At 38.9% G+C, this 12,796-nt stretch overlaps 1 protein-coding gene across 1 annotated transcript; it reads right to left on the bottom strand.

The window, feature by feature from the left end:
- Nucleotides 1-1,124: 1,124 nt before the first annotated feature.
- Nucleotides 1,125-12,312, bottom strand: LOC128029076 (polypyrimidine tract-binding protein 1-like). Its single transcript, XM_052616555.1, has 16 exons — nt 12,230-12,312; nt 11,247-11,300; nt 10,401-10,431; nt 8,518-8,584; nt 6,841-7,013; nt 6,609-6,755; nt 6,337-6,495; nt 6,106-6,216; nt 5,838-6,018; nt 5,682-5,762; nt 5,437-5,597; nt 4,310-4,343; nt 3,712-3,804; nt 3,415-3,631; nt 3,259-3,336; nt 1,125-3,167 (listed from the first exon to the last, which is right to left on the bottom strand). The coding sequence occupies exons 1-16, from the start codon at nt 12,235-12,237 to the stop codon at nt 3,035-3,037; spliced, it is 1,728 nt and encodes a 575-aa protein (XP_052472515.1). The 5' UTR covers nt 12,238-12,312; the 3' UTR covers nt 1,125-3,034.
- Nucleotides 12,313-12,796: the final 484 nt, after the last annotated feature.

Here is a 12,796-nt window from a genome sequence, read left to right as displayed (position 1 = left end):
AGATTTATGCATTGAATGTAGGCTAAATGTAACTCAACATAGTCCAAGCCCAAACCTATTATCTCCCCTTTCCTTCCACAAATCCAAATCTCCATCCATAATTTTACACCTTCCACCTGAACTAGGTATGTCATTTCCTCATATTTTTTCTTATGACTCTTATTGACTGACAAAAATATTCATTTTGTTGTTGGCAAGCGAACCTTAAATACACAAACAAGTTGCACACCGTGATATAGTCCTGACAAAAGGTATATAGACATTGAGCTGGACTTTTTTTTTTTTTTTAATGCTACATCCCACCTAAATTTAAGAGTATTACTTAACCAGGTGACATTTAACATAGTGCTTGTCTAATAACTTAAAAAACATGTTATAAGCTCCTCTTTAATGGAAAAAAAGACACTTAGAAACTAATTTTTCAAAAGTACCAAAACCTACTGAAATGTAGGAATGACCCAGTTTTTAATCTTAAGGTAGAGTGCCACCTGCTGTTCGAGAAACCCCAAAGAATATTAATATGATGTTTTCATATTATGTGAAATAAAAAAAAAATGCATATGGCTCCTACTTAATGCATCCAAATATGAAGTCATAATGTTAATAAAAGTTATAGAAACACACAATGGCAGATAAAAAAAAAAAAGTTAAAATTAGCAATTCGGTATTATTTAAAATCACATTTCAGCCTAAACAGCAGATAGTATCGCCATTTTCAAAAGGAGGTTGTCTATGGAATATCACAATCCTAAAAATTATTTTCAGCAATGTGAATTTAAAAAAAAAAAAAAAAAATCCCACTTCTAAACTAAATTCATACACTGATTTCTCATCCTATATCCTAATAGCAAACAGATTGAGAGAAACAAGTTAGTGAAACCAATGAGTCATTAGGTCTCGCTCAAATGTGGGAAGGTTGATAAGAGAGACTACTAACAACATGACTGAAAGCGCATACAGATGCAGAAAGTGAAAAGGTCAAGAGGTTTAAAAACTTCAGAAATCAAAGAGACAAAAGGATAAAAGAAAGAAACAAAGGTTTATTGAAGACAGAAAAAGCATGAGCATCTTTATCAAAAGAAGGTTAAGCTTTCAAGAGGGCAATTGCATGTTCAGACACAATGTGTTGGAATCTCTTTTAATATTGTGTAATAAAAAAGGAAGGCTCTACAATGAGCTGAATGTGTGCTACTACCTTATCAAAATATACATGCTTGCCACAGAAATGCTGATTTTCAATTGCTTGTACAAATTATATACAGTAGCCCTCGCCCACTCAACATTACATCCATACTGGGAAAAACAAGGAAGAACAACTAACGCAACAAAGGAGTTCTGTTGCTACTTTAAGACTTTTGTTTGGTTCTGTTCTCTGATAACAGAAATAATTTGATACATACTTTAGGCCAAAAAAGCCCCATAACGTCTTCTCTAATTTGTAATATTTTCAAGATCTTTTGTTGCTTCTTGTAAACAAAAAGGCAGTAATATACACATAGGCAGTCCCTGCCCAGGGAATTCAAAGCTGTTGAAAAGGGAAAAAATCTGAATTATCACTGCACAGTAAAGAGACACCTCTATATCAAAAACTGGCTGGAAGAACATAGAAGATGCTTTGGTCCATCATGCTACTCTTCAGAAAAAAAAATAAAAAATAAAATAAATTCCCACACAAAAAGCTCAACACTTGTCAGGAACGCCACTTTTCTGCTAAATTGCAAAGGATAAAATAAACTGAGAATTTCCCCCATAGTACAAGCTGAAAAGTAAAAGGGAATGTCTGTGAATCAAGACTCATGACAATCAAAATGTAATGGATGCATCAGAAAGACAACGGCCTAAACAATCCCCCCCACACACAGAGAAGTGCTAAAAACAGTCTGAAGTCTTGTCACAGGTGTCTCGGTTCACACACACGTCACACAGGAGCTTAAGACTCTGTAATGCTAATATTCTTTAACACAAAAAGGCAAGTGACAAAAAAGAGACCCAGTAGTAACTTGAGCTCTGGAAGGTCCAAATGAACACACAGACAAGTTCATTAAAACTCCTGTGAACTTGACTTCCTTCGCCACAAGCAACATAGCCAAAAATTAGGTAAAAAAATAAAATAAAAAAAAATCATAGGTGGCGAAACTCTGGTTTGGCTTCAAACGGTTTCATAACTGACGAAACCCTTAAGCAACAGGAGAAAAAAAAAGTCACACTCCCAATTAAATGTAGAATATGATGGTCTAGGCACAGAGTGCAGTAGGCCAATGCCCAAATAGATGATACAGTATTACAAATGTGTGCGACTTAATATGGAATGAGCTATAGAATCTTACAAATGCTACATAAAGCAGCAGAACCACAAATATAGAATAACTATATGCAAAATAAGCTGTGACCGTTAGGTACAAAACCAAAGCCTGTAAAGAACTCTGAACTATGCTCTGCCTTTCATAGGAAAACGATCTGCGCTTTCACGAACCAAATCACAAGGAGCACCTGGGAACACCAGGCAGGTTCTCTTTTGTATGTTTGGAGGTTATTGGTTCCTGCAAAGCAGCCAAAAACATCCAAGACATTACTAAGGCCATTAAGAATCTACACTCCAAGCACCATGTAAGGCACAGCTGCTTTTTTCAGAAAGGCAAATAGGAAATGGATTTGAAAAAGTTAATTATAGGTTCATTAAACAAAACAAGGCTTTGCGTGTGCAACCTGAAAGTGTGCGGCTTTCCGCAGAGGCACAAGTGTAAACTACGCAGCATCTATGATCCGAAACCGATGTGTGCCAATGATTAACTAAATCACGAGACAAACCGTCTGAGAAAAGGTACTATTAAAACCCAAGTGACATTGGGTTCAGTTCCTCTGGTCTACTGGTTCAAATTGGAATTACAGACATGTGTGAATATAGATATAATAAAAGGAATGACGAAGTGTGTGTTGTGGAAAATATTTGTCCACAGTGATAAATTGTGGAAGGCTTAAAAGTTTGGTCTAAAGTGACAGTCCTTTCACCTCCTCTAAAATAAACCAGCCTCCATTAGATGGTGGACTTGGAGAAAGACACTCTGAGGTGATGGTTCTCTCCTAGGTCATGATTGTGAAATTTGATCAGCGACTCGATTGCTTCGTCCACAGAGCCCAACTGGATGAGAGCCATTTTTCTGTCTTTCCTAGAAAGAAATATTAAATGAACAACATTGTAAGACATCCAGGAAACACCATGACTACATCTGTAGAACTCAAACTTGTAGAATGTCTTACTGGAAAAACTTAAAGGCCTTAACAACAGCTCCTGCATTTAGAAACAAGCCTCTGAGATGATCCTCAGTGACGGAAGGTCTGCAAAGAGAAGACGCGCGTTAAATAAGACACTGCTAAAGACAGCCAAAGAGATCGGTCTAAATTTAGTGGACTCACGGTATATTGGAAAGATGGAGAGTAGAGGAAGGGGGGAAGATGTTGGAATAGTTCTTGGAGCCTGGCTTTTTGAAGCGGTGAAGAGGAGAGTTGCTGTAGTCCTTGGTGAGCCCCTGATCCTCATGGCCTTCACGTGGCAGCTGCACATTGGTGTGTTTGGAAAGAGTGACCCGCAAAGCCTTCCCATACAGCTTCTGCCCATTCAAGTGGCTCATGGCTAAAGAGGACATGATAGGTTGGGGTTGCAGAAATCAAGCTCCATTGAAAAATTGAAGTTACTAAAAGAGCAATAAATACCTAGCTGGGCTTGGGTTCCATCAGACATCTGCACCAAAGCATTTTCTTTCTTGTTGAATAGGATCTTCACTCTCATGACGTCACCATACACACCTACCAAAAGATAATGATAGCTCCATAAGGACATGTTCACTTTATGAACAAACAACTGATTACAAACAAAGACTAATTATCACTTTAGTATCTAGACAATCAATTATTTTTACAGCCAAGTAAGGCATAAATAACTGTTGATAAAAGACACTACATTTCTATTTTGGCCCATCTCTACTGGACCTGGCTTTTTACCATTACAAAATGATATTAAAACAAACAGATTGCCAAAAATCTGCAACAAAGGGCTTTAAAATTGGACTCTGGACTTATCCTTGGCTCACTTACTATTATGTCTAAAAACTAAGCAACTAATATGAACATGGTATAAAATGATATATAACTGTTGGCAATAGATATTTAGCATCTGCCAAATGAAGGAGCATAAAAAGCTGCAGCTAATATGCAATTTTAAAAAACCCCACACACCAAAGTATACATCTTAGATGAAGTTAAATATGAAACAAAAAGGGTAATAAAAAAGGAGATGCCAATGATAACATACCGAAAAGAATAAAGAGGCATTGGGGCGTAACGCTCTTAAGACAGCAGAGGAAGGCAGCGTAGGGAGGAAGGGACAGGAAAAGATCGGAGGCAGGACAGTGGAGGTTGAACATGTCCACAGCGAGGCAGTTCCACAGGAATGGCAAAAAACGGTGGTAGGATCATGAAGGTGGGTGATATTGTTCATGATGGAAAGGTAGGGGAAGGGTAGAGGTAAAGGGGGAGGATATCCAACAAATGTAGTGGTGGTGGGTTGGGGGATGTTGTGTGTTGGTTGTACAACAGAAAAACAAATGGTGTATGAATCCAGTATTGGCATGAGTTGGAAACCATATGGAGTAGGTAGGGAGTTTAAAATATTATAAAAAAACAGGTGGTGTAGTCAGTTGGCAAAAGATTCCAGGTCAAAGTATTAAAATAATAAAAGGGGAGAGGGGAATGGGGAGGGAGAGAAAAAGAAAAAAGGAAGTAAAAAACAAGGTCAGTATACACAAAGAAAAATGTAGTGTTCCATTCAGCAGAACTTGCTAAATTAAACGCATCTCACTATAGGAACACTAAGGAAATAAAAAGAAAGGAGAGAAGATTAACAATGAAATACAGGAAAGATAGAGACTAAACATACTCATAGCTCTAAAGAAATACTAGAAATGAAATGTTTTAGATGGCTTCAGTCAAGAGTCAACAAACCTCTTGAATTATAAGGTTCTATCTGCATTCGGAGCAGTTTCGAGATCTTGAACTTCAAAGATTTTTGCATTTCATATAGTGTTATGGGAAACAAGTCTCTCACAGGGTCACAAAAAAATAAGTCTCAGAATAAGAAAAAATTAAATTTGACAAATGGCTGCTAGAACCTTATAATTCCAAAGTGACGGAATATTAAGTGCCAATGCATGTTTGTATAATAGGAAATGAGCCTCCACACACACACAGTACATTATTTGAAGAGCTACAGAAATAAGTATTTTGTTTATCACTAGATGCCATCTAATTATATTATTTCCTACACATTTAATTTTTTTTATTAACTTTTACAGTTCCACTAACCAAAATCACATCTGGCTTGGTAAAACAACAATCAAAAGCTAACATGCTAACAACTAAGTGAAACCAAATAGAACTAACCTCAGGGTTGAGGTTGCTGACCAGCATGACACTGTTTCCACCAGCGTTATAACCTGAAAGACTCAGGCGTCCTGCAGCAGCCGCTGCAGCGGCAGCCGCCGCGGCACCAGGGACACCAAGCTGCGCGAAAGCCCCAGCAGACATACCCTGCAGAGACAGACCTGTGGGAGGGACAGCCATCACTATCCGTGACTGAGAACTGTGTCACTGCAGTTCACAGAGCAACATTAAGAGCTGTGCCTGACCTGCTGCCTGCTGAATGGCAAACGTCTGTGGAAAACCATGAGCCCCAGCATATGGTGATGCAGAGATGATACCAGGAGCATCTGAGATAGGAAAAATGCAGTTTGTTATTTTGTTAAAAATGTTATACAGTAATAAAGTAGTAAATCAAGTTTTACTCAAGGCAGCTGCAGCCATCGACTGTGCATTGAAGGAGGGTTGACTGTCTCCTGTAGGCAAGTCAGGGCGAGTGTAGTCCCTGCTCTTATCGTTGTTGTACTTAACATTCAAGCTGGTGAGCTTCGAGAAACTGATGCGAAGGGTACAGCAGGCATTGTAGATGTTCTGTCCATCTAAAGACTGTTGAATGTTAAGCCAAACGATTAGAGTTCAGATGGGATTTAGCTGCCCATTCATCCATTAACATTGATCCACTGTGCCACTCACCAGTTTTGAATGCTGAGCAGTCATTGCATCCGAGTACTGAACCAGTGCTTGGAACTGGTTGTTTTTGGTAAAGGTTATAATCTTCAAAACTGTGCCAAACTTTGAGAAGATCTTCATACAGAAGATAAAACATTAATACATGATAATATTTGTCACTTTAAAGGCCTGGAAATAAATCAGCATTTTGGAGAGCATTTTCCCCCTCAATTTAGTTTGAAGGACAGTTAGTACCTGGTGAAGGACATCAAGAGTAACTGGATAGAAGAGGTTTTCAACAATGACTCTCAGCACAGGGCTCTGACTCCCCATGCCTGCTCCATCAACAACAGTGCTCAAAGGCATGCTTCCTGTCTGGACCGCATTAACCGCCTGCAGTGCTGCTTGTGCTCTCTATGGGAATTGAGGGGGCAGAGCACAAGTACACATTATCAGTTGTTAAAGAGTCATTTATATTGAATAATTGCCCTTGATTGAATGCCTAATGTGATGTAATGTGTACTCACAACTTGGTTGGGTGAGTTGTCAGTCTTTAGCTCCTTGTGGTTGGAATACTGCATGTAGATTGGGTGGTTGCGGATGACAGGAGTGACAGAGGAGTAGTAGCTGACCATGGTCTGTGCTGACTCCTCAGTATTCATCTCCAGGAAAGCCTGTAAGGGAGATAACACAATGTATGTATGTCAAAGCAAGGTAATCATATTTTGAGGGAAATTAAAGGAAAAAAGCTATTTTTACCTGGTTCTTTCCTTTCAGCATCAGGAGGTTCGTCACTTTGCCAAAGGGAAGCCCCAAAGAAATGACCTCTGCCTCGTTTATGTCATTTGGCAGTTTGCGTACATGAATGACTCGTGAAGGAATGCCTGGACTCCTGATGTCACCTTTGAACTTCTTGCTGTCATTACCATTTGCTGACAGAAAGGATCTCAATTTTATTTCATTCTCAGGAACGTCAATACATATTAAAAAGTCTGGGGTTAACCGCTCATACATTTTTTCAGGATTCATTAGCCGCGTTTCCACTGTTGGGCTAAAAGGGGGCTAGTGCATGCCAGGGCCAGTCGTGTTTCCACTGTCACTTCCAGGGCTTGATTGTGCCTGCTCTTCTTGGCCCTTTGTTCATAACCAGCTGGTGTTAGAGGCGTGGTTATGAACAAAGGGGGAGTTCCACCACACCTGGAGAGTGTCAGTACCGCGGATCATTTCATAAAGCTAAAAGTTATAACACCAGCTTTAAAAACTTTTTTAAATAACTTGAGCACACAACGCTCTTAAAGTCAGCAGTGAGTGTTTCAAATAACGCGATCCGATGTGGATTATAAATCACCATAAAAAGGCAGAAATATTTATAAGATGCAAAAGACTAAAGTTACCATAGTAAACATGGTAAATGTGACCGTTTGAAGAAATCAGACATCAGCTTCTTATTCTCTATCACAATCATGCATTCATTTACCGTATTTTCAGGTCTATAAGTCGCACTTTTGCGACTAATAGTCAGGTGCTACTTATTAAAATTAATTTGACAAACCAAGAGAAAACATTAACATCTACAACCGAGAGAGGGCGCTCTATGCTGCTCCGTACTCCTGTAGTCTACACTGAGCAGCATGGAGCTTACTCTCGAGGCTGTAGATGGTAATGTTTCGTAAAAAAAAAAAAAAAAAACACAACCGTCCAGTGCGACTTGTATATGTTTAACTCGTCATGACTTATTTTTGGACTGATGCGACTTATAATTCGGTGCGACTTATAGTCTGAAAAATACAGTAGTAACATTTTATCTGTCACAAGTCTTGTCTCAAGAGTTTAACTCAACGTAGCCCATCTCATAAAAATATAATAATGGTTTTTGTTCAGGAGCTTTTATAAACTGTTTACAAATAAACAGAAACAATGACGACTGAATAAGCAGGATATTTTCATAATGCTTCAGCGTTAAAAATAAAATAGAAACACTTCTGTGACAAATTTTCAAGCCTAATAAATCATTATGCTCAGTGAATCACTTATAGTAAAAATCGATGCTTTTGAATTTAAATTAAAGCATGCAAACAAACGGCTGCTGTTATCATGTTGGTTTTGTGATAGTGCATGATCCAATGGTATATTTCTTATTCGTTTTATGATAACTTCTTTGTTGGTAAAATGATGGGGTTGCATGACGTGGTTCCTGAGAGGTGTGTAAAGGGCGGGTTTTAGTGAAGCGTAGAAGTATTCAGGCTCGACTGTGGAAACGCAGAGCTATTTTGGCCTTGTGCTACTGGCCCGAGGCTATTATCCCCACCCCGGCCCATTTTAAGCCCTGGCTTGCACTGGCCCGACAGCGGAAAAGCAGCTATTGATGATCAAAGTTCAAACAAATAGCATTTGTTAGAAATCGGTTTGATCCACTTAAGAGTCATAAATGCCTACCTGCTCCAGAGCTCATTATATAAGGTCCGTTAGATATGCAAGAGGAAAAGAGTTCGTCAGATCCCCTCTGAAAGGACAAGGGAAGTGGTTTAAGCAGGACACACTTACAGGATTAACAGGACACTCACACCTTAAAACAAAAGACCCTAAACACACAGCAATTCCAAGATCTTCCAAACAATCTACAGTAGTGTATGAAAAAAAAAAAAAAAAAAAAAAAAAAAAAAAAAAAGAAGACACGCACTTGAAGTGCCTTCAAGGGTTATATTATCATCTTACACAGAACAATAGAAACTCATGTGACAAGCATTAGCATCTGCCTAACCACCATCGGATTACACCATAATTAAGATGACGCAATTGGAAACCATTTCCAAAGTAACAAAAATCTAACTATTTTCGTTGCCTAATGGTTACAACTACAATATCTCTTGGCCCAGGCATCTACACACAAGAGAGCACTACACAGTTTACTGCTAGTAAAAGCAGAACAAAGAAAAACAAACGCAAACAGAGGCAGCTGTGTCCTGCCATAACACTAACACAGTCTCTCACTCAAGGCCAAGCTGGAGCCACTTGGCTGGCCAATGGAGCAATGAGCAAATCATTCAGCATCACTCTCTTAATAAACCACTTCAAATGACAAGTCTCAGCTCAAGTGCTCACATGCGCTGGATAAGCCAAAGCCTTTACACCATCGCCACAATGCGCGTTCTGTTCCTGCCCAAAGGAAAGTATTGTTACCAAAAGCTGAACGTCTGGTCCTCTGGCTGATTTTCCACCCACAGTCTACTACAAACAGCTCAAGGGCACTTTACCACACCCTGGATAAAGTTTACCTTACATACAGCCCTAAGGTTCAAGCAGCCTACAGCAGAAACCGTCAATATTATCGTGCTGAAGAAAATAAAAAAAACATCTGGGATGAAGATTACGTGGCATGGCATTTCCTCAAAAAAGAAAAAGGTTGAATATTACATTCCTCCCAGCTAAAACCTGCAGGAGTCAGGTTTCAACATCACATTCACAGAGCAGTTATGACAGGAAAGCCTTCTTTGGTTGAACCATCCATTGTTTTCGAGTGAGACATCCACCCAACTCCAGCATTTCCTTCCTCTATTTTTAACTGCGGGGCATTGCAGATTGAGCACTCACTTAGGACAGGGAGAGAAAAAAAAAAAAGAGCCGAGAACCATGACTCCCACACTGGTCTCTAGGAGCTCAAGACTTGCAGGTGCCAACATGTTTACATCCATTGACAAAGTGCAAGCCTCCTGGGTGAGAGCACAGTCTGTGTTAAATAAGGGGGTCAGGGAGACAGGAATGCAACCACAGCATTCCAGCCACAGTAATTAGTGCTCAGACTCCGACAGGGCTGAGATTCAATCGACTACATCTCTACTCCGCCTTGCATGTGTGAAAGACATCAGGGGAAACAACAGCAGGCAGTCTCTATGCACAAACACATGCAAATAAGTTTGTGTGGAAAAACAATATTGTAAACGAACTGTATGGAGCAAAAATCACTAGTTGCAAAATATAACAAGGAGAAACTAAAATCCCCAGGTTACAATTTATTAATTGTGTACACAACAATTACAAGACTTTAGTGTAGGCTACTTTTCACCTTTGGGTAATTTGTCACAGTGAATGTTTAAACAGCAGGTGACCTTTGACTAGAATTACGGTCGCAGGATCAAATGCAGACGAGACAAGAACTTAGAGCAGTTCCCTCTGTCTCAGCAATTTAGAAAAGTAGGAGGAATGTACAACCTCTTAAACCAGATATACAACCTTAACTGGTATTGTTACTGAACACCCGCAATAAACATATGAACAACAAATAAGAACAAATGTGATTTAAAAAGAAAAAAAAGACATACCTTTGTGCCGACTGTTATATCATGGACACTGCTACAAAAGAGAAAGAAAACAACAATAAAAAACAATATTGATGGCAATGTAGCAAAATAAAGGGCTATGCAGTATTTAAAGTTGCAATGTAATAGAAGCAGGGACAATCGGTTTTCTTCCATATTGTGGCACAAATCTGAGTGAAATGGACTATCGAATAAAGTAGGGTGGGCACTTGGTTTTACCCATCAGGTGAGATAGTGAGAAGTGCTGTAAATAACTGGAGAAGTGTGACATTTCATTGCAAAACTAACTTACGATTTGAATATATTGCTGAATTTTCATATTATGCTTACTTCGCATGCACACTTAAAGTTACCAAATCACTGGAGGTCACCCAAATCAGTGTGCATCGCTAACAAAAATCAGCAACTCACTGAAAACTTACGATATCTGCAATGACCAGCAACATGAGTGCAGACAGCACAATTTGATACAGTAACTTGCCATCCTTCAATGATCTCATCAGTGTGAACAGGGTTTAAGACCAATAGGTGCACTTATGGATGTAAATTGTCATGTACTAATGTAGATTTTTTTTATCTTATATATTAGATTTATATTCACTAACAGAATATGAGCCAGGAGGACCAACACATGGCTGTTATGGTTGCATTTTAAGGCTGCACCTTCTAAGCAGCAACCTGATACACAAGACAAACAGTAAAACAAAGCAGGCCTGTTAAGCCACTCTTTCTGCCAACGGTATACATCGGTTACACTTTTCTTTGAAACGTATCTTGAACTCTTCAGTTTAGATCAAATTAGGTTATAATGCAACAACCAGTCCATATTTATAGAAATGCAAAACTTACTCTATTTCAGTGACGTAACTGGATCCCAGAGGATACAAATCAGTGTCTAAACGGCTGCAGAAGACAAAAAACAAAAACAATGTGTTAAACCTGCACGTTTTTCGATCTTCCACTGAATACAAAAGGAGATGTTAGGCTCAATGACAGGTCTCGTCAACATTAACTTTCATTGTAGGCTGAAGGCTGTCATTCTGCGCAATGTCTGTGTTTAAGTAAATAAATACATAAAAGGTTTGATACATATCGAGTAACATGACGAAATTTACATTTTCTTAATTTTTTTACCTACATTTACAAAATCTTAGTTATGATTATACTTGCCTAACTTACATGCACGTAAAAGCCCGTTACTGTTTAACACTTTAAATTCAGAATTATTTCTGAACCACGGGTGACATTTTCTCCGCGTCATTATGTAAAACAGTTACTGTAATCGGACTTTCGTACGTTTATCAAACGTAAGTTACTTGGTAATGACTGAAAAATATTTAACATGCGTCGACGATACAAACGAGTAAAGCAAGAATAAAGTTGAACTGGCATCGGTTTAGCAAGCTAGCAGGTAATTAGCTAGCCACCCCAACAACAATGCGGAAACTGAGACACGTTGGGTTGCGAAATAGTGGCAGTTCTTTCGCTTATGCACATTACAAGCCACGTTTGATCCTTTCCGCTTGCGAGTGAGGTTAAAAAAACATGAAACGTTAGCTCTAGTTCACTTGTTTCATCAAACAGTCTCAACTAGACCACTTGCAACAGGTTGTTGGTTAGTTTGGTCCAACTTTTGGTCTCTTCCGGCTCGGAGACATTAAGAGCGGCAGAGACGACTCCAAAAAAAAAAATCACCATTTCCTCTTCAATTTATGTAATTTAACCAACTTTAAACGTCCATTATGTATTAAGTCACAACTATGTATAAAATATCCAAAGAAAAAACGTGTTTAAGGGGTAACACATTTGGAATGAGGATGTTTTCAACTTACCCGTCCATGGCACTAACAAAACTACAGGTTGTCGTAGACGGAGGTAGACCTGCTAGTATTTCTTATATCCTTACAAAATGGCGGAGGAGGGATTGGCGCTTTCTGATTAGTCAGTCGACCCTGGAGCGCCAAGTGTGGGCGGGACCTCAAATGTTCTTCGACAACAGGATTGAAAAGAAGCGCTGTCAATCTGGAAAGGCGGTCGAAAAAAGTTTGCGAAAACTTTTCCCGGTTGCCACCATGAGAAACGAAGTGAAGGAGTGAACTGTGCTTGAACCCGATATCAGCAACGACAAGGACGAGGCTGTTCAGTCAAAGATGAAAAGTTTCACATGACGCATTTCTAAAATATTTAATTTGTTAACAAGTAATATTATGATGATATCTGAAGGAAATAGAGATTTGGGTGGAACAGTCAATTTGAATGACTCTAGAAAACCGAAAGACACTGAGCAAATTAACTGATCAGCATTAACCACTTACAGCAAATTTAATTGTTTTACAGTATGGATTAGTGTGAATTAAAGGGGTTTCGCCCAAAAAAAATTACAGTTTTCCTTCTGAGTA

Source organism: Carassius gibelio, chromosome A2 (assembly GCF_023724105.1).
Source record: "Carassius gibelio isolate Cgi1373 ecotype wild population from Czech Republic chromosome A2, carGib1.2-hapl.c, whole genome shotgun sequence".
Taxonomy (NCBI): domain Eukaryota; kingdom Metazoa; phylum Chordata; class Actinopteri; order Cypriniformes; family Cyprinidae; genus Carassius; species Carassius gibelio.
This window is presented reverse-complemented; position numbering and strand designations above follow the sequence as displayed.

What these genes read in the sequence shown, in the direction of transcription:
- LOC128029076 (XM_052616555.1), bottom strand. An exon ending in CTCCATCTTTCCAATATACC is followed by an intron (nt 3,337 to 3,414) that starts GTGAGTCCACTA and finishes TTCTCTTTGCAG; the next exon opens with ACCTTCCGTCACTGAGGATC. An exon ending in AAGGCCTTTAAGTTTTTCCA is followed by an intron (nt 3,168 to 3,258) that starts GTAAGACATTCT and finishes ATTTCTTTCTAG; the next exon opens with GAAAGACAGAAAAATGGCTC.